This window comes from Salmo salar, chromosome 13 (genome assembly GCF_965601325.2).
Source record: "Salmo salar chromosome 13, fSalSal1, whole genome shotgun sequence".
NCBI classification, from domain to species: Eukaryota; Metazoa; Chordata; class Actinopteri; order Salmoniformes; family Salmonidae; genus Salmo; species Salmo salar.
The window spans coordinates 37,075,907-37,101,919 of NC_138303.1; the positions used below are offsets into that span (position 1 = coordinate 37,075,907).

General features: G+C 44.8%; 1 protein-coding gene across 6 annotated transcripts in view; it reads left to right on the forward strand.

The window, feature by feature from the left end:
• Positions 1-18,291, forward strand: part of LOC106567259 (calmodulin-binding transcription activator 1) — a 493,378-nt gene extending 475,087 nt beyond the window's left edge. For 3 of the 6 annotated variants that reach the window (XM_014136342.3, XM_045693185.2, XM_045693184.2), the window contains 13 exons: positions 3,809-3,969; positions 4,091-4,287; positions 4,506-4,584; positions 4,771-5,116; positions 5,274-5,761; positions 6,558-6,736; positions 6,998-7,241; positions 8,113-8,184; positions 8,405-8,425; positions 8,786-8,985; positions 10,695-10,769; positions 11,127-11,157; positions 15,940-18,291. In XM_014136342.3, the coding sequence (XP_013991817.1) occupies positions 3,809-3,969; positions 4,091-4,287; positions 4,506-4,584; positions 4,771-5,116; positions 5,274-5,761; positions 6,558-6,736; positions 6,998-7,241; positions 8,113-8,184; positions 8,405-8,425; positions 8,786-8,985; positions 10,695-10,769; positions 11,127-11,157; positions 15,940-15,972 (2,126 nt within the window). In that variant the 3' untranslated portion in view covers positions 15,973-18,291. The remainder of the gene's footprint in view (positions 1-3,808; positions 3,970-4,090; positions 4,288-4,505; positions 4,585-4,770; positions 5,117-5,273; positions 5,762-6,557; positions 6,737-6,997; positions 7,242-8,112; positions 8,185-8,404; positions 8,426-8,785; positions 8,986-10,694; positions 10,770-11,126; positions 11,158-15,939) is intronic. The other 3 variants (XM_014136343.3, XM_014136344.3, XM_045693183.2) reach the window with 3 other exon arrangements.
• Positions 18,292-26,013: the final 7,722 nt, after the last annotated feature.

Consider the following 26,013-nt stretch of genomic DNA (forward strand, 5'->3'; position numbering starts at 1 on the left):
CTACCAATTACCCTTTACCCACTACCCACTACCCATTACCCTTTACCCACTACCCATTACCCACTACCAATTACCCTTTACCCTTTACCCACTACCCATTACCCACTAACCATTACCCACTAACCATTACCCACTAACCATTACCCATTACCAATTACCCATTACCAATTACCCACTACCCATTACCAATTACCCACTACCCATTACCAATTACCCACTACCCATTACTCACTACCCATTACCCATGACCAATTACCCACTACCCATTACCAATTACCCACTACCCATTACCCACTACCCATTACCCATTACCCACTAACCATTACCCATTACCCACTACCCATTACAATTACCCACTAACCATTACCCACTATCCACTAACCATTACCAATTACCACTACCCATTACCAATTACCCACTACCCACTAACCATTACCAATTACCCACTACCCATTACCAATTACCCACTACCCATTACCCACTAACCATTACCCACTACCCATTACCAATTACCCACTAGCAATTACCCACTACCCACTAGCAATTACCCACTACCCACTACCAATTACCCACTACCAATTACCTACTACCCATTACCCACTACCCATTACCCACTACCAATTACCCAATACCCATTACCTACTACCCATTACCCATGACCCATTACCCACTACCCATGACCACTACCCATTACCCACTACCCAATACCCACTACCCATTACCAATTACCCACTACCCATTACCCACTACCCATTACCCACTAACCATTACCCACTACCCATTACAATTACCCACTAACCATTACCCACTACCCACTAACCATTACCAATTACCCACTACCCATTACCAATTACCCACTAGCCATTACCCACTAACCATTACCCACTACCCATTACCAATTACCCACTAGCAATTACCCACTACCCACTAGCAATTACCCACTACCAATTACCCACTACCAATTACCCACTACCCATTACCCACTACCAATTACCCTTTACCCACTACCCATTACCCACTAACCATTACCCACTACCAATTACCCTTTACCCATTACCCATTACCAATTGTCCACTAACCATTACCCACAACCCATTATCCACTACCCATTACCCACTACCAATTACCCAATACCCATTACCTACTACCCATTACCCACTACCCATGACCCATTACCCATGACCCACTACCAATTACCCACTACCCATTACCAATTAACCACTACCCATTACCCACTACCCATTACAATTACCCACTAACCATTACCCACTAACCATTACCCATTACCAATTACCCACTACCAATTACCCACTACCCACTAGCAATTACCCACTACCCATTACCCACTACCCATTACCCATGACCAATTACCCACTACCCATTACCAATTACCCACTACCCATTACCCACTACTTATTACCCACTAACCATTACCCATGACCAATTACCCATTACCAATTACCCACTACCAATTACCCACTACCCACTAGCAATTACCCATTACCCACTACTCATTACCCATGACCAATTACCCACTACCCATTACCAATTACCCACTACCCATTACCAATTACCCACTACCCATTACCCACTAACCATTACCCACTAACCATTACCAATTACCCACTACCCATTACCCACTAACCATTACCCACTACCCATTACCAATTACCCACTACCAATTACCCACTAGCAATTAGCCACTACCCATTACCCACTACCCATTACCCATGACCAATTACCCATGACCAATTACCCATAACCCACTACCCATTACCCACTAGCCATTACCCACTACCCATTACCATTACCCACTAACCATTACCCACTACCCACTAACCATTTCCAATTACCCACTACCCATTACCAATTACCCACTACCCATTACCCACTAACCATTACCCACTACCCATTACCAATTACCCACTACCAATTACCCACTACCCATTACCTATTACCCATTACCAATTACTCACTACCCATTACCAATTACCCACTACCCATTACCAATTACCCACTACCCATTTCCCACTACCCATTACCCACTAACCATTACCCACTACCCATTACCCACTACCCATGACCCACTACCCATGACCCATTACCCACTACCCATTACCCACTACCCATTACCAATTAACCACTACCCATTACCCACTACCCACTACCCATTACAATTACCCACTAACCATTACCCACTAACCATTACCCACTAACCATTACCCATTACCAATTACCTACTACCCATTACCAATTACCCACTACCAATTACCATTACCCACTACCAATTACCTACTACCCATTACCCACTACCCATTTCCCACTACCCATTACCCACTACCCATTACCCACTACCAATTACCCACTACTCATTACCCACTACCCATTATCCACTACCCATTACCAATTACCCACTACCCACTACCCATTACAATTACCCACTAACCATTACCCATTACCAATTACCCACTACCCACTAGCAATTACCCACTACCCATTACCCACTACCCATTACCCATGACCAATTACCCACTACCCATTACCAATTACCCACTACCCATTACCCACTACCCATTACCCATTACCCACTAACCATTACCCATTACCCACTACCCATTACAATTACCCACTAACCATTACCCACTACTCATTACCAATTACCCACTACCCATTACCCACTAACCATTACCCACTACCCATTACCAATTACCCACTACCCACTACCAATTACCCACTACCCATTACCTATTACCCATTACCAATTACTCACTACCCATTACCAATTACCGATTACCCATTACCAATTACCCACTACCCATTACCCACTACCTATTACCAATTACCCATTACCCAATACCCATTACCCACTACCAATTACACACTACCCATTACCCACTACCCACTCGTTTTTCCCCCAATTAGTCATCATCATTTGATTTTACTTGTGTGGCTTCAAGCATAAAATATACTGTAAGCATGCAATTTTCTGTATGCTTGTAATTCATTGTTATGGCATTCAGCACTTTTAGATGAGTCAGTATTTATTATGTTTTGAACAGTAATTCCAGAAGCATTTCTTTCAGTCCACATTGTAGATTTGTTGGTTAACACTGCTCATGGTTGGAAAACTATTTGCCAGCAGCATTTAGTAACTGTACAGCCTATTAGCCTCCATCTGTCCATCTATGGAAAGCCTTTCTCAAGGACTATGGACGAGTGCTTGTTGAGTGATTTTGTACAGTGGCTCTCAGCTCCTCCTACCGTATAAGCCAAAGGTAGTGTTATGTGGCCAAGAGAGGCAGAACACAGCAGGAATGATCAACTCTGTCATAATGGACTAGAGTTAGTTCATCAGTAGGAGAGAGAGTCCATCTGCAGACTCTCCTCAGAGAGTGTCTAGGACCGTGTGTGTGTGTGTGTGTGTGTGTGTGTGTGTGTGTGTGTGTGTGTGTGTGTGTGTGTGTGCAGGGGTGGACACTTTCACCAAGCCTCCATCCACTCGCTGGTCAATCCTCCAGTCCAGATTACTAAAGGAAAAAAGCATATTTATGAATGACTGAATTAGTGTGCATGCAGCAATTAGCACAAGATTGATGGGCCTTAAAGGTTATTTAAGAAAAGGCAATTGTGGTGCTGAAGTTAATGATTGATGTTATTGTTCGACGTGTTTATGTGTCTTGGTTGCAGATACCTTCTGATTTATACAGATGCCTTCATAGGCACCATATTGCACCATAGTGCTGGGTTTCACTGATGACCATACTGTAGGTCTATGGATGCTGACGTGTGTTATGTGTCTATGTTGCAGATAACCAGTTCAGAATGTCCATCCTGGAGCGCCTGGAGCAGATGGAGAGACGGATGGCAGAGATGGCCTCCCATCATCAGCAGAGCAGTGGAGGAGGTGCAGGAGGAGGAGCAGGAGCAGGTGGAGGAGGAGGTGGTGGTGGTAACAACAGCCAGACACAGGTAAAGTAAATCATACTATTTTTCATTGATGGAGCAATGTCTTTGTGATGTATTCAGCGATATAGAAACGTACTGTTTGTTTCTGTTTGAGAAGTCAAGTGTTGTGTTTGTGTGTTGTCAGTGTGTGTCAGGGCAGGGTCAGGCTGGCAGCAGCTTTGAGAGCCGTGTGGTGGTGGTGTGTGAGAAGATGATGAACCGGGCCTGCTGGGCCAAGTCCAAACACCTGATCCACTCCAAGACCTTCAGGGGCATGACCCTGCTTCACCTGGCCGCTGGGCAGGGCTACGCCACCCTCATCCAGACACTCATCAAGTGGCGGTGAGTGAGAACCTCAGAGACCTCTGATTGTCTGTTTATCAAAGAAATATACAGAGTGACCTTGGGACATATAAATATCTATTATGGAACTGGTTTAGGACCAGGAAATACTGTATTAAAAACGTGTAAATAAAGTTTTAATCTATGTAGATAATGTTGTGTTTTAGCCAGAGGTAGTTCAGTCCGGGAGTACAGTGTTCTGTTCTATCCTCCAACAGCACCAAGCATGCAGACAGCATTGACCTGGAGTTGGAGGTAGACCCCCTCAATGTGGACCACTTCTCCTGCACCCCTCTGGTAAGATATAGAGAGCTGTATCTCATGAAACCATTGCAGGAGTCTTCCATAAAGCCTTTCAAACGCTGCAGACCTTCATAAATCATTCAATTGTAAGATGAACTTTTCCAAGAATGTAAATGACCACAGGCATGCTGGCACCTTTCCTCTGACCTGTGACCTGTGCCACTGCTGTCTTTTCTCCAGATGTGGGCGTGTGCCCTAGGTCACCTGGAAGCGGCAGTGGTCCTGTATAAATGGGACCGACGGGCCCTTGCCATCCCTGACTCCCTGGGACGCCTGCCCCTGTCCATCGCCCGCTCCCGCGGCCACACCAAGCTGGCCGAGTGTCTGGAGCAGCTGCAGAGAGAGGAACAGCAGCCCCCTGCACCTCTTCCCCCCAACACACGCATGTCCTTCTCCCCCACCCCCCACGACGCTCCCACCTCAGACAGCTGGATGGTCACATGGGCCAGCGACGGCGTGATGGCGCCCGGCGGGAAGAAAGGAGGCGCCACCACGGCCACGACCACCTCGAGCAACCTCAACCCAGGTCAGAGCAGACTGGAGGACAGGAGAGGCAGTAACTGAGGCCCCACACTGGTAGCAGTGGGGTAAAGGGACAATAGAAAAGAGCTTTAGACAAAAACATTTTGGAAATATTGTTTGTTTAAATGTCTCTAAAATAGTATCTTGTATCCCTTCTGCAGACTTGAGAAGGCCGCGATCCGAGCCCTCCAACTACTACAGCAGTGAGTGCCAGCGAGACCTGCCCCTGGCCAAGAAACACAAGCCCAACCCAGAGATGTTCCAGGTCCGGCCCGACAAGGCCATGTCTGTCCCACTGAGCCTGGAGCAGCAGCAGCTACACAAGCTGTCCTTCAGCCCCAAGAGCCTGTCCCATGAGGGCCTCGGCCCAGACAAGAGCCTCTCCGGTGGGGGAAGTGCTGGAGAAGCTGGGGGAGCCAAGTGGCGCTCCAGGGAGGGTTTCTCCAGTGGGGGCTCAGGCAGGAAGGGCTCGGGGGGCTCTGGGGGCAGCAGCCTGGGAAAGGAGAAGCTGGCTAGCAGGCTGAGACAGAGGGAACAGCTGGGGAACATGCTGGTGATGGCTGAGAGAGAGATGGTGAGCACGGAGCTGCTGTCCTACAGAGAAGATCTGGAGAACCAGGACTGTATGACACAGATGAATGACCTGCAGGTCAGTTAACTCACCCTAGTCTCTACTGTCTCTTTACTCTAGTTACTCTTTATCATATCTTTACTGGAGATAGTTGCTTTTTACCATATATTTACTCAAGACAGTGACTCTACTGTTTACCACTCACTGCACTGCCAACCCTGTCTATTGGCCTGCTCATTGCACGTACATTCACACTTGTTTACCAGACAACACTATATCCATAGCACGCCATAGTATCGACCTCACGTCTATAGATCTGAACTACCAGTGAATATACATGACAAGAAGATTGAGATTGACCGCTGGCAGCTCTGTTGGGCCGTGCCACTGGATCCCCTGACGTGTGAAGTCAACGCACACACACCCACATACACAGAGGGATCCTAGGCCTCCCCGGCAGTGTGTGGACCTCCATCACCACATAATAAACTCCATCCATTGATCGGCTTTCACAGCCAAGAGAGCCCTCTGCCATCCATCACAGTCACACTGAGGCTGAGCCTGTGAGATGAGGGGCAGAGGAGGGAAGCACAACAATAACAACCATTGTCTTCATTGTCACGATCACGATCGTTGTCATGTTTAATGTTCATTGTTTCTTAGAAGTCATTCTAAACTTGCAAACTCATAATGTGGAAACATCTAAGATGAAATGGGGACGTAGTGACGCATCCTTCCTGCAACATTGTGATGCACCGGAACCAAAAAGCACGTCATTGTAAAGCAACAGAACAAACCGGCAGACAATAAGGTACCAATGTGCTAAGTGTGTGATCTGCAGTATACTCAATCCTGGGGGATTCTCCCCCTGCAGGTGAACATGATGACTCTGGCAGAGCACATCATTGAGGCGACCCCAGAGAGGATCAAGAGGGAGAACTTTGTGGCCCTGGACGGGGTGCCCCTGGACAGTACTGGGGTCAGCAACACCATGAGCTGGTTGGCCAGTTACCTCGGAGACGTGGAACAGCTGCCCAGCATTATACATCTACGGTGAGCAACACAGCAGAGCCACACTCTGGACTGAATGTGATCTGGTCTGGTTTATACCTAGTCTAAAAAGCATGCTGAATGGAGAATATGTAGGCTTAATTCTGATCTGGGAAACTGACCATAAATGTTTTGCAGAAGATTTCCTGTGCATGGCATAGCAGTAGTGTATTGGTACTACATTTTCTGTCAACAATGCTTATCTGATTACTTTTTAAACTGTCACCTCCCACCCACTGCCCCTCCCTCTCTGTCTTCCTCCAGATCCCTGTACAGTGAGCCTCTCGCTCCGTCCTCCAACCCCAGCCACAGCCCACAGGGTTCTCCACTGAGGGAGGGGTCCATGGAGAGGCCCACCCTGCCCCCCCCGGCCGACTGGAGCGAGTTCCTCCAGGCCTCCAACAGCAAGGTGGAGAGAGACCTGGCCCAGCTCACCCTGTCCGACCCTGAGCAGAGGGAGCTGTACGAGGCCGCGCGTCTGGTCCAAACTGCCTTCCGCAAGTACAAGGTACAGGCCTGGATGAGGTACCACACACAGCATCATACCTGCTGTACAAGACAATGTACAGCATCTCTGTTAGGACTGGCACTCTGTTGATGTGGTGTTGACAATGTTATCAGGTGAAATGATGAATGGGTCCCTTGAATCTGGAAAGGTAGCTATATGAACAAAACTACGTCCTGGTCTGTGTCGGAGTGTGCTGAGTGCACAAGACACTATCTTTGCTGTGAGGACCTTCACCCAGTAATCATCAACGGATTATGTTAATTAACACTCATATCTTCCTCTCTCTGTGCGTGTCTCACTAAGACACACTCAAACTCTGTGGTCCCTGTGGTTTCAGCATGGGAAAGGACTGCTTTGAGCAGAGCATGGCCTTGCTTTAAGGAACGACTGCACTGCTCCCTCTTTCCTGCTTCCTGTAAGCTCTCTCTCCCTTTCTTTCTCTGTCTTCTCTCTCTCTTACTCTTTAAATTATGTGTGTGGAGCCCGCTGCTTCCTGTCCTTAACCAGCTCCACATACCCTGCCCAGCCTCCCCACGCCTCACCTTGCTATCCCCCCCATGGCTAGCTTTAATGAGTTTCCACGTCTCAAACTGTTCACTGTCGTTCACTGTCATCTGTTCTACCCCTCTGCCAGCTGACACTGGGGAGGAGAAGAACTCTGGGCTGGCACCACCACCTACCTCTCTTCTCTCCCAGCCCAGGATGGAGCCTCTCCCCCAGCCTCCTCAACCCCAGGTCCTCCCTCTGTCCTCCAGACAACCAGGGCCCTGGGCCCAGGAAGAGACCTCAGGGAGCCGTGGCGCTCTATAATAGACTACGCCACCTCCTATACTCTGACTTCTGACCGCTGATCTCTCGTACTCTCTCACAGGGACGCCCATTCAGAGATCAACAGGAAGTAGCTGCGGCCGTCATTCAGCGTTGTTACAAGAAGTACAAACAGGTAGGCTTGGCACACACATGGAGATTCAATAGTTGGATGCTTTTACATATTGCATTATCTTACAGACAGTGGATAGATGTAGGACTGATTGCAGTACATTGATTAGGGTTTTTTAGAAAACCTTTAACTTTATTCAGTTTAGTCTGTTTTTCTAGGCGCAGACTGAACCTTGTTCATGCCCCTTCGTGATTCACAATCTCACATTTTCTTTGTTTGCAAGCTTACATGGATAGCCTTGAAGGTAACATATTTTCACTGTCTCAGATTGCTTACAATGCAACCTAAGTTCACTTGATCATCACACTTGACTTGGTTATATTGCTACTCAACCTACATCAGCACCTTTCCTAAGTCCAGTTATATAGTATTGTGCCTGATTCACACTCTAGGGCCAACCTTAACCGTACTGGCTAGTCTATCTTTTCCAGCACGGTCCCAGCAGCTAGAGTGAATACGTCACCAGGTCAGCCCAGTTTGGCTTGACTTGATTTGGCCATATAGTGTGAATCAGACAAGAGATGTGTGCGTTTGAGGCCATCGTTTCCAACCCTCCTGTTCCTGACCCTCCGTCTCCTCCTCTCTCTGGTCCTCTCGGTGGCAGTATGCACTTTATAAGAAGATGACGCAGGCCGCCATTCTTATCCAGAGTAAGTTCCGCAGCTACCACGAGCAGAAGAAGTTCCAGCAGAGCAGGCGGGCGGCCGTGCTGATCCAGCAATACTACCGCAGCTACAAGGAGTATGGCAGGCTCAGGCCCCACCGCAGAGGAGCCGCCGCCGCCCTGGTGCAACATAAACTCAGGTATGTGTACACACACACACACACACACACACACACACACACACACACACACACACACACACACACACACACACACCACACACACACACACACACACACACACACACACACACACACACAGCAACACAAACTTAGGTAGCTAAACACACTGTCACGCTGGTATAAAGGATGTGGAGACAGGCGCAGGAATACAGCATCTGGGTTTTTAATACACCCAAAACAAACACGTAAACAAAACACTGGGATGTACCCAAACAAAATAGCGAGGGTAAACCTCGTAGAACGACACGGGACGAGACCCGTAATACACAATGCACAAAACACACAGCACAGGCTGCGACAACGCATAGGTACTCACACGACCAACGGACATGGGAACAATTATCGACAGCCCAATGGGGGAAACAAAGGGCACAAGTACTAATCAGTGGGAATAGCGGACAGGTGTGCGTAATGACACAGTTCAGTGCAGCCTAGAAAGCCGGTGACGTCGACCTCCGGAACTGGTGAACAGAATGAGCAGCAGTACCGGGGGGATCCGTGACACACACACACAGCAACACACACACACACACAGTAGCACACTCACACTGAAACACAGCAACACAAACTCACGTAGTTAAATACACATTATAAACTGGGTGGTTCGAGCCCTGAATGCTGATTGGCTGACAGCCACGGGTATGACAAAACATTTATTTTTACTTCTCTAATTATGTTGGTAACCAGTTTATAATAGCAATAAGGCAACTCAGGGGTTTGTGGTATATGGCCAATATACCACGGCTTAGGGCTGTATCTAGGCACTCCGCGTTGCATCATGCTTAAGAACAGCCCGTGGCCGTGGTATATTGGCCATATACCACAAACCCCCCTCATGCCTTATTGATTAAATAACACACACACGAACATACAGCAGCATAAACCCAGGTAGCTAAACCCATTGACACACACTCAGCTACACACACAGTAATACACACATACAGGAGGCGGGCCTCATTACAGGATAGCAGCAGTCTGCAGTTGTTATCTATTTTGGGACTTATAAATGAATGAAATGTACCATTGATTCTTAAAGAATATAACTTATAAATGCCTCATGAGCTTAGTTCAACTGTCATACCCCATCAGAACCCAAAATATAAGCTTATTTTATGCCAATGTTTTAAAACAAAGTACATTTTAACAAACTCTATATAGTATATACCCACAAAAGTATAATTTTGATACTAAGGGTTTGGTCAGTCCTTGTACCCATAGCTCCGTGTATGAATTTGAGAGTGGTACATTTCTCCAGCCCCCATCCCTCAGCTTTTTTATGGACCAGGGGGGGGGAGAAGGCAACTGCTGACTGCCGCTTTAACCTTGCAGACTTCACTTGGGGAAATCAATTTATAAGGGACGAACGACGCAGTCCCATTTGCAGTCCCAAGGATCATAGTGGCCTTCTGTGTTCGTGCATAATTGGTTGAGATTTTGAACGTACGACATCTGTAAATATGTTTTATATTGATGAAGACACTAAGGCTCTAGAGTACTGGAGAGGACAGTATCCATGCTATACAAATTCACCAAAGTAAGGCTTAAAGCGTGGTTGAAAAAGAGCACCAAGCATTGTAAAACTACACTAGCTCCAAACAACCACAGTATCTTTTAATATTGTGGACCCTCTCAAAAGCCAATGTTCCCTCTTGTCTTGTGTGTTGTAGAAGTAGTCTGCTCACTAAGAGGCAGGACCAGGCTGCCAGGAAGATCATGAGGTTTCTACGCCGCTGCCGCCACAGGTAAGCCCTGCCCACAACATTAACTCGTATGGGTTCCCAGATATGTTTGTTATATTCACACACTACCAAATACATGCCTTCTTTCAGTGTAGGGATTTGCAAGATATATGAATGGTTTACTACACGTTAGATGGCAAGAATGAGTCTGCACAGATGAGAGGGACAGTTCTCGGTCTTCTTATTTATTTTGGGGTTGATAAAAGGTCTGGGTGGGTTATATACAACACTTCAGACACCCCCCTATTTCCCGTCACTGTATTTGGCCCCCACCTCTCCTCTCCTCGCCCCCATTCCTTCCCTCACAGTGCCTACTGTGTGCTAATAGCTGTCTGGTATTGTTTTGCTCTTTATGCGAAGCCCCTTGATGGACCATAGACTGTTCAAGCGGGTGAGTGCAGCCTCAGCAACACAGTTCGTCCTTCTCTTTCTCTCCTCCCTGTCTACACTGTATGTCTCTGCCTCTCTCTCTCTCTAACAATACAGTTATATATCCTGAGTCCTTGACCTCCTCTCTCTCTCACTTTCTTTCCATCCATCTCTCCCTCCCTCTCTCTTTCTCTCTCTCCCCCTCCCTGTATCTTGTCCATCACTGTTGCTTGATGCCTGCTTGCATGATGGCTGCCTACTGGAGCCACAGGGGGACTGACTGAGAAGCTCAGAGTCAGAGCAGATGTAACTTTACTCTTATTAAACCAACTAACCACTGCTTATGAATGACTATGTCACCGCAACACTTAACAGGCACCTCTTTCTCTTCTCTGGAAAGGAGTTGAATTGTTCTTCTGTTTTATTTATGTGGTTGTGAAAATGCCTATTTACAGAACGGAAGGTTGTTTTCTCTATCATGTTTACTGTGTTGCATGACTCTATGGGCCTTGCTCTTTAACATGTACCCCCGGGCATGCTATGGACCGGATGTTCTCTCCCAAACAGCTGTCTGTCTTACTGTCTGTCCTGTTGCGCCCCACATGACCCAGTTGAGGGAGGGCTTGATCCCCTTTGGTTTTGTTCACTCCAACTGTCGAAACTGTCTTGTACGAGCTCCTTTCGGCATTGCATTGGTATCTGTCACTATTTCAGGCCTGGTTCAATGACACTTGCGTCACCACTGAAAATATTGAAGAAATTCTTCATGGGTAGAAACGGTTTGTCTGTCCGACTACTCCCCCGGAAAGTCTTCAGGCATATTGACAAAAATACCGACAGTATGTGACAGTTATCATCAGCGTCATCATCTTTATGACTCACAAACACTGTAGTTCATCTTCTTAGACAAGGGAATTAGAATTTATGAATCAGTTCATTGTATGAATCAATTCATTGTAATATATCAGCACAATCTCTATATGACAAATTGCTAGGTTGATAAGGCTATAACCCAGATAACTTAACTAACTCTGTATCTGAAGAATCCTTACTATACGGTATGGGTTACTGTGCTTTGAGAGCAGATGAGGTTACAGTACTATAAAGATGTGATAGCGTGCATGTTTGTTAAGATCTGGGTTACAGTGCTGTGATGGCACAAATAGGTCAGACTAGCAGTACTAGGCAAACAATGGGAAGTCCCTGCCATGCACCTCCAGGGAGTTAGAACAGCAGTAGTGGTACCAGTAATGGATTCACACCCCAGGGGAAGAGGAAGAGGAAGTAGCACACTGAGAATCACTAAACCTACATAAATAGCAGTGTGGGTGGGGGCTCACCAATGAGCTCTGTAGAGTTAAAGGATGTTCGGGTTGATACACGTGTAAACCGTGTGAAATGTAGGTAAAAAACATGTAGGTAAAAAACAAAGCAATGTATTCCTAGAGGATAGCACTTAAAAGTACAAATTAAAACACTTGTTTCCAAACTGGTCCTCAGTGGTAAAAACTGGTCCATGGTGATAGAAATGTGGTCCTCTATGGTAAAAAACAGACATTACCTTGGTTCTGTCCACTCATTGTCCACTCATCCTAAATGCATATGAGAAGACTTTTCTCAGAAGCAGTATAGAAGGTAAAGCCAGGCAGAGCAAATACACCAGTCCCAGTGTTCCTGTGGTCAGCAGAACAAGCACCAAGGGCCAATAGGTATATTGATTATGATATAACACAGTAATTGGCTAAGTCCACTGAGTCCATTGTACATGCTGGAGTTCTAAAGTATGTGTCACTATCCATTCACTGATTAGGTGTGGTGTTTACTGAGCCATCGGTTTGGCTCTGGCTCAGTTTGGACATGGTTCACAAGTGGAATGCCAAGGTAATGTCACTTCCCAGTACATAATGCAATACAAGTTTGGATAGGATATTTTTGTCTAAATATATGTATGACATTTTCTCCTCTTTCACAAATTGAACGCGTTACGTTTTCAATTGTGTTAGTAGTTGATCATTTAGTGATAGACACAATAATACAGTCCTCTGATTAAACTCATATAAACACCATTCTGGAGTGATAAAGTCATTGATTTGGTGCATAGTAATGTTCCAAATACAAACCAATTAGTAAACCTCTGCCTGCCTTGATGGTCTCTTTCAGCCCAACAAATATTTGGTGGAATTGTCAAGGGACTGTTTCCTCTCTTGAGATTTGTTTTGGAGAGATTTCAATTATCAAGACACCTTATTTCATTCTCAAGAGTCTAAAAGTAAATCAAACTGGTTTAAGAATCGTTTTCAATGTTGACCCGTTAGAAAATGTAGAGTATTGAAGGAATGGGCTCAGTGAGCTGTAAGACTTAGTGATTCAACAGAATCATTTAGACTGAATGAGATCGAATCCAAATAAGTCTTTATCGATGTTGATAGTTGTCAGATTTATCACTGTTTTCTTTCCAGACCAGCACCAGCTCCCGTTGACAAGGGCTGTGTCGCACTCCATGTCTCTTGTCCTCCCTCAAGGGAATGGTGTCCTCTATGGAGGGAATTATGGAGGGGAATGGTGTCCTCTATGGAGGGGAATGGTGTCCTCTATGGAGGGAATTATGGATGGGAATGGTGTCCTCTATGGAGGGGAATGGCATCCTCTATGGAGGGGAATGGCGTCCTCTAGGGAGGGGAATGGTGTCCTCTAGGGAGGGGAATGGTGTCCTCTATGGAGGGGAATGGCGTCCTCTAGGGAGGGGAATGGTGTCCTCTATGGAGGGGAATGGTGTCCTCTATGGAGGGGAATGGTGTCCTCTAGGGAGGGGAATGGTGTCCTCTAGGGAGGGGAATGGTGTCCTCTAGGGAGGGGAATGGTGTCCTCTAGGGAGGGGAATGGTGTCCTCTAGGGAGGGAAATGGTGTCCTCTAGGGAGGGGAATGGTGTCCTCTAGGGAGGGAAATGGTGTCCTCTAGGGAGGGAAATGGTGTCCTCTAGGGAGGGGAATGGTGTCCTCTATGGAGGGGAATGGTGTCCTCTATGGAGGGAAATGGTGTCCTCTATGGAGGGGAATGGTGTCCTCTATGGAGGGGAATGGTGTCCTCCAGGGAGGGGAATGGTGTCCTCTATGGAGGGGAATGGTGTCCTCTAGAGAGGGGAATGGTGTCCTGTAGAGAGGGGAATGGTGTCCTCTATGGAGGGGAATGGTGTCCTCTATGGAGGGGAATGGTGTCCTCTATGGAGGGGAATGGTGTCCTCTAGGGAGGGGAATGGTGTCCTCTAGGGAGGGGAATGGTGTCCTCTAGGGAGGGGAATGGTGTCCTCTATGGAGGGGAATGGTGTCCTCTATGGAGGGGAATGGTGTCCTCTAGGGAGGGGAATGGTGTCCTCTATGGAGAGGAATGGTGTCCTCTATGGAGGGGAATGGTGTCCTCTAGGGAGGGGAATGGTGTCCTCTATGGAGGGGAATGGTGTCCTCTATGGAGGGGAATGGTGTCCTCTATGGAGGGGAATGGTGTCCTCTAGGGAGGGAAATGGTGTCCTCTAGGGAGGGGAATGGTGTCCTCTATGGAGGGGAATGGTGTCCTCTATGGAGGGGAATGGTGTTCTCTAGGGAGGGGAATGGTGTCCTCTATGGAGGGAATGGTGTCCTCTATGGAGGGGAATGGTGTCCTCTAGGGAGGGGAATGGTGTCCTCTATGGAGGGGAATGGTGTCCTCTAGGGAGGGGAATGGTGTCCTCTATGGAGGGGAATGGTGTCCCTAGGGAGGGGAATGGTGTCCTCTAGGGAGGGGAATGGTGTCCTCTATGGAGGGGAATGGTGTCCTCTAGGGAGGGGAATGGTGTCCTCTATGGAGGGGAATGGTGTCCTCTATGGAGGGGAATGGTGTCCTTTAGGGAGGGGAATGGTGTCCTCTATGGAGGGGAATGGTGTCCTCTAGGGAGGGGAATGGTGTCCTCTAGGGAGGGGAATGTTGTCCTCTATGGAGGGGAATGGTGTCCTCTATGGAGGGGAATGGTGTCCTCTATGGAGGGGAATGGTGTCCTCTATGGAGGGGAATGGTGTCCTCTAGGGAGGGGAATGGTGTCCTCTATGGAGAGGAATGGTGTCCTCTATGGAGGGGAATGGTGTCCTCTATGGAGGGGAATGGTGTCCTCTATGGAGGGGAATGGTGTTCTCTAGGGAGGGGAATGGTGTCCTCTATGGAGGGAATGGTGTCCTCTATGGAGGGGAATGGTGTCCTCTAGGGAGGGGAATGGTGTCCTCTATGGAGGGGAATGGTGTCCTCTAGGGAGGGGAATGGTGTCCTCTATGGAGGGGAATGGTGTCCCTAGGGAGGGGAATGGTGTCCTCTAGGGAGGGGAATGGTGTCCTCTATGGAGGGGAATGGTGTCCTCTAGGGAGGGGAATGGTGTCCTCTATGGAGGGGAATGGTGTCCTCTAGAGAGGGGAATGGTGTCCTGTAGAGAGGGGAATGGTGTCCTCTATGGAGGGGAATGGTGTCCTCTATGGAGGGGAATGGTGTCCTCTATGGAGGGGAATGGTGTCCTCTAGGGAGGGGAATGGTGTCCCTAGGGAGGGGAATGGTGTCCTCTAGGGAGGGGAATGGTGTCCTCTATGGAGGGGAATGGTGTCCTCTAGGGAGGGGAATGGTGTCCTCTATGGAGGGGAATGGTGTTCTCTAGGGAGGGGAATGGTGTCCTCTATGGAGGGGAATGGTTTGAGACATTAGAGTACATCACCATCCAGTGAGAGCTGATCTGTGACGGTGATCATAGACCCTGTTTAAATTACGTCTGTCTCTCTGTCTGTGTTTCAGAGTGAACGAATCGAAAAGGGCCAAGGAACATGAGAACCCTCAGAAGAGCCCCCTCACAATGTGACATCACTCTCCTCCTTTTCTTTCCCCCCTTTGTACCCAAGACATTTTACAAGAGAAGAAAAAAAACAGTTCAGTGAAAACACTGCGATTATTATTACGACTATGGCAGCGTGACTGATTCCACTTCTATTACATGTACAACAACAGCATTTTTCACGTTTATCTATCGTTGTGTATGTTGGAGAGTGGCAACTTCTTCTGTAGGATTCTAAACTGAAGGAGAAGAAGCTGTGGGGGGCAGAACATTAGCTTCATGACATTTTTTGCACTTTTTCATGGATTGCTTTGTCTTTTTGGGAGTATTGGAGTCTAGGTTTTTAGATGGTAAAGGAAGAGGAATGTTGGACATGTTGAAAAGGTCCCTGCCATCAGTGGATCAAACCAAAAGGATAAGATGGAGGACACCTAGGATGGAGGACACCTAGGATGGAGGACACCTAGGATGGAGGACAGACGCCGACCAGAACATAAGGAAACATTACAGAAACACATTGGGACTTGGCTCTAATTGTATTTCATAATTTTTTAAGTGAACTGATTCATCCATTTGAATGAGAAAACATGTCATCTAATGAACCAAACATTCGGTAATATATTGATCCATTTGCAAACTTACTCTCCCTATCAACAGTAGACGAATACATTCAGTATAGTAACTGAAAATAGATCAAGCGTCCTTCTGTTACGCTGTGCTCTACTCCGCCAGTCAGTCCGAAGGGGTGGGGCTGCATATGAATGTAGGAGGGGTGTGAGAAGGAATGGGCGGGGCGTATTAAAAGAATGGCTTATTTTGTTATCTACGTTTAGGGGGCACTGTGAGGCAAGAGATAAAGGGATTCAATGGTGTGTTTTTTTTAAATATATGTTTAATTCCTCTTTGCTTGAATCTGTTTCGTGCTTATACCCATTACTGGTATAACTGACTTGTCTCCTAAAAATTATGTGTTGTCGATTTTATCAAATGTGCATGCCTATGGGTGAAAGTCTTCGCCTGCGTGCTTGAAATTAGGTCTGTAACCTCTGTTTTTCAATGTTTTGCGTTTGTCTTCATGTTAAAATGCAACAGAGTTTCCCATGTACCCACCTACTTCCCCAAGAGTCATTCATACCCTCTAGTTACTGAATGATACCAACATTGTCCTCTTCTTTTCTTTTTTATTTGCCTTATTTGTTTACTCAGTATTCTAAAAAGAAAGAAAACTTGCCTCTTTTGTGTTGTAATGATAACAGTCATGAAGGTTATTGTTGTTCTTTTTAAATGAACTTCAGGGCCTGTGAGGGCTTTTGAGGGGAAGATCACATACATTGCCTTGACGTCTTAGAGATTCTTTGAGGGGTCCCTAAGCTAGTCCCAAAATAGGGGTTAGACAAATCCATATTTTTGACAATTGAGCGGTTTCTGTATATAAAGAAGGCTGAAGGTACGTAGGGAAAAACATTTACCCAAAGGGGATTGTATTTTAGAAATATATTATTTTATTCATTAAAAAGGGGTCAAAAACAGGTACGAGACAAAAACAGAATATTTGTATAGTTTTGTTTGAATGCCTAAGAAGTATGGTTGTATTGATTGTATATAGTGTAAATACCTGGGATAAAAATGAGCTATGTGCATGAAAAACATGAACAAAGGTTAAAAAACCCCTCAGCGAAAGCAGTAGTGGCTATGCTCTGTAAAATGATTCTAACTATTTCACTATAAGAGTATTTTATTTTATTTTGATTGTTCTTGAGAAGAACATTTTGCTAAAGCATGACATTATTGCGAATACTAAAAAGTAAAAAAAAATATATATAATGTATTTAGAGATAGGAGAAATCTGCAAAATTATCTTAAGACAAGTATGGTTATGTTTACATTTTTGTTTTGGGCTACCAAGAATCTTTTGCCAATGGTGCCAAGTAATGTGAATGCTATATTGCTTAACAAGATAATGAAGTTAATGTTATCAGAACAGATAATCATACAATGAAATAGACACTAGCATTGAAGACCACAAGGTCCCATCACGACTGGCAGCGAATCACAGATAGAGATACACATTGCAGAGGGAGAAATATTTCAACAGCAACTTTTAAGTCTCCCATTTCTCATCCATTATCACACGTCAGAACAACCCAAGATTTTTTGCCATCGTCACCAAATACACAGGGATCACTTTGTCAGTAACATTTCAAATGCAAAAGAAATGTGTGCTTTATTTTATCCGTATGAGAGAAGGGTTGTGGAGTCAATGTCTCTTAGCATGTTCATATGGATTGTGTTCATATAAAGATTGTAAATGGCAACCTTGTCTATGGGAATCTCAGCCCTGTTTTTGTTGTTGTTTATAGTTGAGGTTGAATGAATATGTGTTTCATAGGACAACTCACAGGTGATGAAATAGACCATATCAACCATATCAAACTGCTGACACAAGACATTTGTTTTTACGTTTGGGCTGGAAACTACCTTTACCAAGGCTGTCAGGGTCTGGACAGACCAGAGTTATTTATTGTCCAAATGTAATGTGGCCACAGTGAATGATGTGTAGCATCGCTGGTATTCTTTGTAAAAGTAAATGAGTCATTTACTTGCAGAAGGAACACTTTAAACAATCGAAAGTGCTAAAAAAAAAGAACGGATGGGGTTAAAGTGAAACACATGAACCATTATGGATCATTGCAGCTAAGTCAATGAGCCAAAGGGAGTGATCTGTAAACCTGTAAACGTAACAAGATGCACCACTACTATTATAGCAACTTCTGAGGAAGAACACAGTGTCTGTGTCTGGTTCATAATGGGATATGTGAGGGCCATGTTTGAAAGATGATGAAATGAAATGTGGGAACAGACCCATTGATACCAGTTGATTATACTGTATCTGTGAATGCATGATAGAGACTATCCAATGGTATTCAATCCTAGTCCATAAGTGTCTGCCGGTTCTTGCAGTTCTGCTGAAATATATTATATTCCTATAAGAACATGCCATTGGACAATTACATTTTGTTGTTTTAATTGCTGAATTTCATCTCAGACACTGTTGGCTGTTCTGATGTTGTTATTATTATGTACTTCTGGGTTTATTTCTCTGTATGTTTGTGTTTATTTCACAGAGACTTGATATGTAAACCTATTTTCAGAGTGTTTATGTAGAAAGTGCCTAATCATATCCTGATTGATCGCACAAAGCCAATGTCAGGAAGCATGTAAGGTACCTAAGGAGGAAAGCATGGCTTTGGAGATACAAATATCAACTGACCCATGATTCTTTAGGACTACTGTATATCAAGTACATACAATATATCAATCCAAAACCATCACCAAAGTCAGTCAGGTGGCAGTGTTCCCTTAACCCATGGAGCGCATTCCATCTTGTCAACATTCTAAGCATTTTCATTTTCTATTGGAACTGCCTGTTGAAACCATGAGAATTAGATTCCATAACTTCTGTGGTTTTATTGCCTTGCATTCATCATTCTGGTAGTGGTAAGAATGCCAGCCAATACACTGCTGTGGCCATACGAGAAGGTTTTATTATGCTTGCATGGGTAAAATAGTTAACTGGGTGACTGAACTGCACCCAAAGCATGCTTATTTTTCTAGAATCGGTAGTCAGACTTAAAGACTTGCTGTTCTGTAAAACGAAGAACGTTGGTTTGACGTGTCACAGAACTCTGAAAGACGGAGGGCATGTGATTGGAGGGAAGAGGAGAACCCTTAAAATACAAACTATGATCAATCTGCAGTATTTACTGACCATATTTCCAGGGGTAGCATGAGGGCAAGTTTTTCTAGAAGCAAGTTGAAACTTTTTTTTACACATTTTATGTTTCTTTCATTTGGATCTAGAGATAGTGTGCTCTCAACTTCAAATACCTGAACCGTTTGGACACTCTTTTGGCAGTATACTGCAAGTATTTTACTAGGCAACAACACACACACACACACACACACACACACACACACACACACACACACATACACACACACACACACACACACACACACACACACACACACACACACACACACACACACACACACACACACACACACACACACACACACACACACACACACACACACACACACAGGCAACAGTACACTGCACAGGACACATCCAGATATGCAGATAGGTATGTCAAGGCACAGTCAGTATCACTTGTACACAGTTCAGCAGATGGAGCTCATCATGTATTATTTTCCTAGCCTGCTCCTGGTCCTAGGGAACGGCTCACCTCCCTTCCGTCTTTTACTCAGGGTGCCAAAATGGGGAGGAGGAAGTGGAGCAGGACACTGATTGGTGATTCACTGCAGAGAGAGGACATACTGTATTGAAATAGGATAGAAAGATGCAAGGCCCCTCAACAGAGCTTTCCGGTCAAGACAGGCAAATGATTACTATGATCCTGGATACATTACTGTTATCCACTTCCTCTCAGATAGGTAAGCTGAACTGAGGAGAGAGGTAAGGGCACTATATAAAAAATAGGGGATACAAAACATTGCAGTGTAGCTAATTAGAATTAAGACAAGTTGATCACAATTGGCAGTACGGTCAATTATTTCTGTCTTGGCTATAGCTCAGACAGAAAGGAATTTGCATTATGGGACACTATGGCTTAAAGTCTAATTGAAATGCTTAACTTTCTTTTATAGACTATGCTAATGGATATAGTAACATTTCAACCTTTGACCTCCTCTGACTTGATGTTTCTCAGTAAAACAAGGACTTGCTTTGTAATAATATCACACACGGCTTCAAATAGTCTATCAAGTTATTCTCAGTTATACATTTCATCTCAGTTAAGATATGGGTGATGACATGTTGAAACATTTGAGTGGGGTCTTCCTGAGACTTTGAGGCAGTTGAAGATGACCAGATATTAAAGGGACAGTTGTTTCAGAAAAAGCCCTTCAGGAATGGCTGACAGCCATTTTCTGGATGGTATGACAGGTTAGCTATAGAAACAGGCACTTCATATGGATTTGATTACCTTCATTACACTCTGCTGATTGACCTGAGGGACTACCTTTCCTCCTCTACCTTTGTCAATGCACCCAAACTACTGAAAGGTAGGCACATCAGGACCACAGAGCAGAAATCATCTCACAACCTTTTCCACTTGTGGACACAGAGCAATAAGCATTATTTTGTGGAGACCTATAGACCTAGTGAAGATAAAAATGATTGGACACATTTAGTTGACGTACTCTTATGCAAATGCCAGTATTGCAAGACAAGCATTCAGTAGTTTATGGACAGCAATTATATGGCACCCTTTACCGAACTGCACGTTTTCATCAATTCCAAACCAAGAAGAAAAAAAATGGCCCAACAAAGTCGTGGGTCCTCGACACTTTGCATGTAAACTAGTGTTAGATACATTCTCCTCTCCTCTATAACTGTCTTTCTCTCTATCTTTCCCTGTTATGACCCTCTCTTTCTCTCCTTCCCCTATTATTTCAACCACTCCTTTTTTCCGTTCTCCTAATGTGTATTGCTTTCTCCTCTATTTCTTCCCCCTCTTTCTTGTTTGTTAGTTTTGTTTTTGTAATTGTGCATGTACAAGTGTCACTGACTCGATGGATATGTAAAAAAAATAAAAAAAATAAGAGATTTCAGCTGCTGAAGCCATCCAAAACGTTTTGAAATGCCCTTAAAATATGGAAGATGTTTTCTGAATGCTTTATATTCTTTCTGCTGTAAAATAATAAAAAAAGAAAAAAATGAAGAAAACGAACAAAGTTTGATTTTGTCTCCTTTTCCCTCTACAGTATCGTCCACTGCCTGTACTTTAGCCACATTTTGTTGGAATAACCCACAGCCTACTAGTTGTTCTGCAGTATATTAACACTGCATCAGTTTAGTACTGTAAATTCAGATTTTACATGCACTGTTATATGGGTAATATCATGAATAATGTAATTCTGTCTATCTGATACTCACTTCACACCCATAAAGAGTATTATCCTATTCAGTAGACTAGAATGTGGCAATAAAAACACATATGGTATTTTACTTCAAATCGCAGTTGACAAGGCAATCCTACCTCAGATACTGTCCAGGCAGTAAATTCAGATTCAAATTCAGAAAACTTTAATGTCCTCAATGAGGCAATTCATTTTGCACTAATCACAATACATACAGATGAAAAATACATATTTAAAAACAACATCAGAATAGCAAAGGATGATTACAAGCCAGTAGGCTGGATGAGTACAATTTCATACAAATGTTGATTATACTACATGTACAGGTTAATGTGCGATTAGTCCAACATCTGATTTAGTTGCATTATTGCATTCGGAATAAAGTCATTTCTGGCTTTTGGTTGTCTGTACTTGCGGCCAGATGGAAGCTAGGGGCTAGAATTCAAGGTGGACGAGGTGGGAAGAGTCAAATGCAATTTAGTTTTCCTTCTGGGGGGCTCTGACTAGATAGAGAGATGACAGGTCTTGCTATTGCTGCCCCAATGATTTTCCCTCAAAACCTGACTATCTTACTCAGCCGATTTTTCTGTGTGACCTTGACCTGTCCCAAACTAGCCCGTCAGGCAGTCAAGCTAGTGCCAGGGGGGTCAACAATGTGGACTAACTGATCCACAGAGGTCCAACTTACTCTAGTTCTGAGTCACTGGAGTAATAAGGTCAATGTCCCCACTGATGACTGTAGTTCTTCAGTCCAGGATGGAGAAGGAGAATAGGCAGTTGTCTACTGTACATTAATTGGGAATGTAGCAGGTACAGCGTCACGACAGGATGGCAGTGAGGGGCTGAGAGATCACCTGCCTAGGGGTGGCCTGGGAGTCTCAGGAATTGGTCAGGGGAGACTATAAAACAAATGTTGGGGTACCAAGGCTTCACTTAACTTCAGTGGAACTCACTACTGCAATCAGCAAGAACTCAGGATAATCAACAACACACAGGTGACTCAGGCAGGACTATATTGGGTTCTTCTATCTACTGAATGTATTAGAAAGGGAAAGTTTATATTGTACTTACTGCCTTGATCTTAGTTATGTTAGTAGGCCTATGGGGAATGTCTATTTTACCTATACTTTGTGATGAGGACTCTGATCATTTGAGATGCTCCTCTTTATATCAAAGAAGAGATGAAGCTGTGAATGCTGACTGTTGGTGCTGTCCCTCTGGATATGTGATGGCAAGCCGTTGCAGACAGATTCAAAGACTGAGATGATCCTGACTCAAATCTTGTTTATGAACACAGATGACATATTAAACAGGTTTCTGGTTTAATATGTCATGGAACACAGTGTTAGTCTATTAGAACTGTTTTAATAAATGGATTATTGGCTGTAGCTTGTGTAAAGACGTTACATAGGCAAATAACTTCCTCCCCCTGCCCTCTTTACTCCCTCCCATACTCCCCCTCCCCTCTTTACTCACTCCCATACTCCCCCCTCCCCTCTTAACTCCCTCCCATACCCCCCCTCTTAACTCCCTCCCATACTCCCCCTCCCCTCTTAACTCCCTCCCATACTCCCCCTTCCCCTCTTAACTCCCTCCCATACGCCCCCTCCCCTCTTTACTCACTCCCATACTCCTCCCTCCCCTCTTAACTCCCTCCCATACTCCCCCCTCCATTCTTTACCTCTCCCATACTCCCCCCTCTCTTCTTTACCCCTCCCATACTCCCCCTCCCCTCTTAACTCCCTCCCATACTCCCCCCTCCCTTCTTTACCCCTCCCATACTCCCCCTCCCCTCTTTACTCCCTCCCATACTCTCCCCTCCCCTCTTAACTCCCTCCCATACTCCCCCTCCCCTCTTAACTCCCTCCCATACTCCCCCTCCCCTCTTAACTCCCTCCCATACTCCCCCCTCCCCTCTTAACTCCCTCCCATACTCCCAACCCCCTTCTTTACCCCCTCCCATTCTCCTCCCTCCCCTTCTTTTCCCCTCCCATACTCCCCCCCTTCTTTACTCCCTCCCATACTCCCCCTCCCCTCTTTACACCCTCCCATACTTCCCCCTCCCCTCTTTACCCCCTCCCATTCTCCTCCCTCCCCTCTTTACTCCCTCCCATACTCTCTCCCTCCCCTTCTTTACCCCCTCCCATACTCCCCCCTCCCCTCTTTTCTCCCTCCCATACTCCCATGCTCCCTCTTTACTCCCTCCCTCCCTTCTTAACTCCCTCCATACTCTCTCCCTCCCCTCTTTACTCCCTCCCATTATCCCCCTCCCATCTTTATTCCCTCCCATACTCCCCCTCCCTTCTTTACTCCCTCCCATCCTCCCTCCCATCCTCCCTCCCTCCCTCCCTTGCCGTCCATGCCTCTATCTCGTAGCTTTTAGTGCTCCTCCAGTCATTGGGCTCTCTGGTGCCAGCAGGTGAAGAGGGGACCATGCTGGAGACAACCAGTGAGGATGAAGCATGGCACAATGCTTAGCAGAAGAGAGATCTCCCAAGGCTGGGTGTCTCTATATACAAAAGGCCTTTCTCAGCAGCAGGTCAGAAAGACAAACATAGCAACAAATAATATTAATGTTGTACTTGTATTATGTAATGTCTACTTGTAAGTGGTCCAACCACCATGCATATTAAAGAGGATCTTGATTTTAATTACTGTTAATGACTCTCTCTCTCTCTCTGTTTCTGTTTCTCTGTTTCTCTCGCATATTCTCTCCTGCTCACGATCTCTCTCTCTCTCTCTTAGAATGTCTCTTTCTCCTTCTCTCCCTCCATTCTTCCCTCCACCTCTTTATATTTCCATTGTCCAGAAAGTCTACAACAAAGTCTCAACCTGCTTTTCATTTTTTCCCTTTAAAAAAAGAAATATTAACATATACAGACAAAAGACAACAGACAGACGCACACAAACATCAACGACATCACACCCGCCTAGACCCACATGTTCCCACCGCATCTTTCTCCAGTGCTTGTAAGACTCTATGCCGTATGGCCTCAAATGGTGCTATTCTGTTTTTCTCTATCGCCCACACATTTTCAATATCTAAATAATAATGCATTTGATTCTTCCACTGTCTTAACGATGAAGGATCATTTGATTCCCAGTTTTTAAGTAAACGTTTGTTTTTCAAAATGATTGACGAGAAAAGTATGGTCCAAACTATTGTGTATTTCACTGCACCTTCATATGCCGTGTCTTGAAATATGCAGATAGACGGATTAAAAGTACATTTACGTTGTAAAACTCCCGACAGACAACTTTCCACTTTCTAGCTCCGCCCATAACTTCTGGACTTTAAAGCAATCCCAGAAGCCATGAATTATTGAGTCATTGTTCATTTTACACTTAAGACATGACTCTGCCTTTGTGCTGTAGAATTGGTGAACTTTGTTTATTGTAAAATAAATGATATACATTAGTTTATACCGGATTAAGCGTACATTTTCGTTAACTGTAATTTCATTAGTTATGTTCCAACACTCCCTCCATCTTGTGTCAATATCAGTTATTTTTTAGTCTTGGTTCCAATAGTTTATATCTGCTTTTCCAGTGGAGTGGATGGACTGTTTCCGGGGTCGATGGCCTTGCAACACAATGACATTATACCTCCGTATCATTTACTAATTCATCTGATATTCGAAATATCTGCTTCTCAGAACTACAGTAAACAGTAGGACTTATTTGCATGTACTCTACACTGAACCACATACCCTTATGATTGAAATAAAGACTAATGTAGATATTATATCATGTTCTTCTTACACGTCTTTTCCATTATTGTTTTGTCACAGACGGTGCGTAATTGCATTTGGTAGTTCAATGAGTCATTGAATGTTGAAAAACAATTCAAATCTCTTTTAAAAACAGACATTTTTTTTAGGGACCAGACATCCAACCAAAAGCTTTTCCAAATAGAAGATTTTATTTCTGTTTAATATATAGCCATTTAGTTCTTCATCCTGGTCACGTTGCAACATCAAACAGTTATGAATATTTTAAACATACAGGTATGACAGGGAAATATAGAAAACTGCATCAAAACTAAACAGTCCTCAACTCTACTGTAGAATATATCAACCTGTGGGATATCG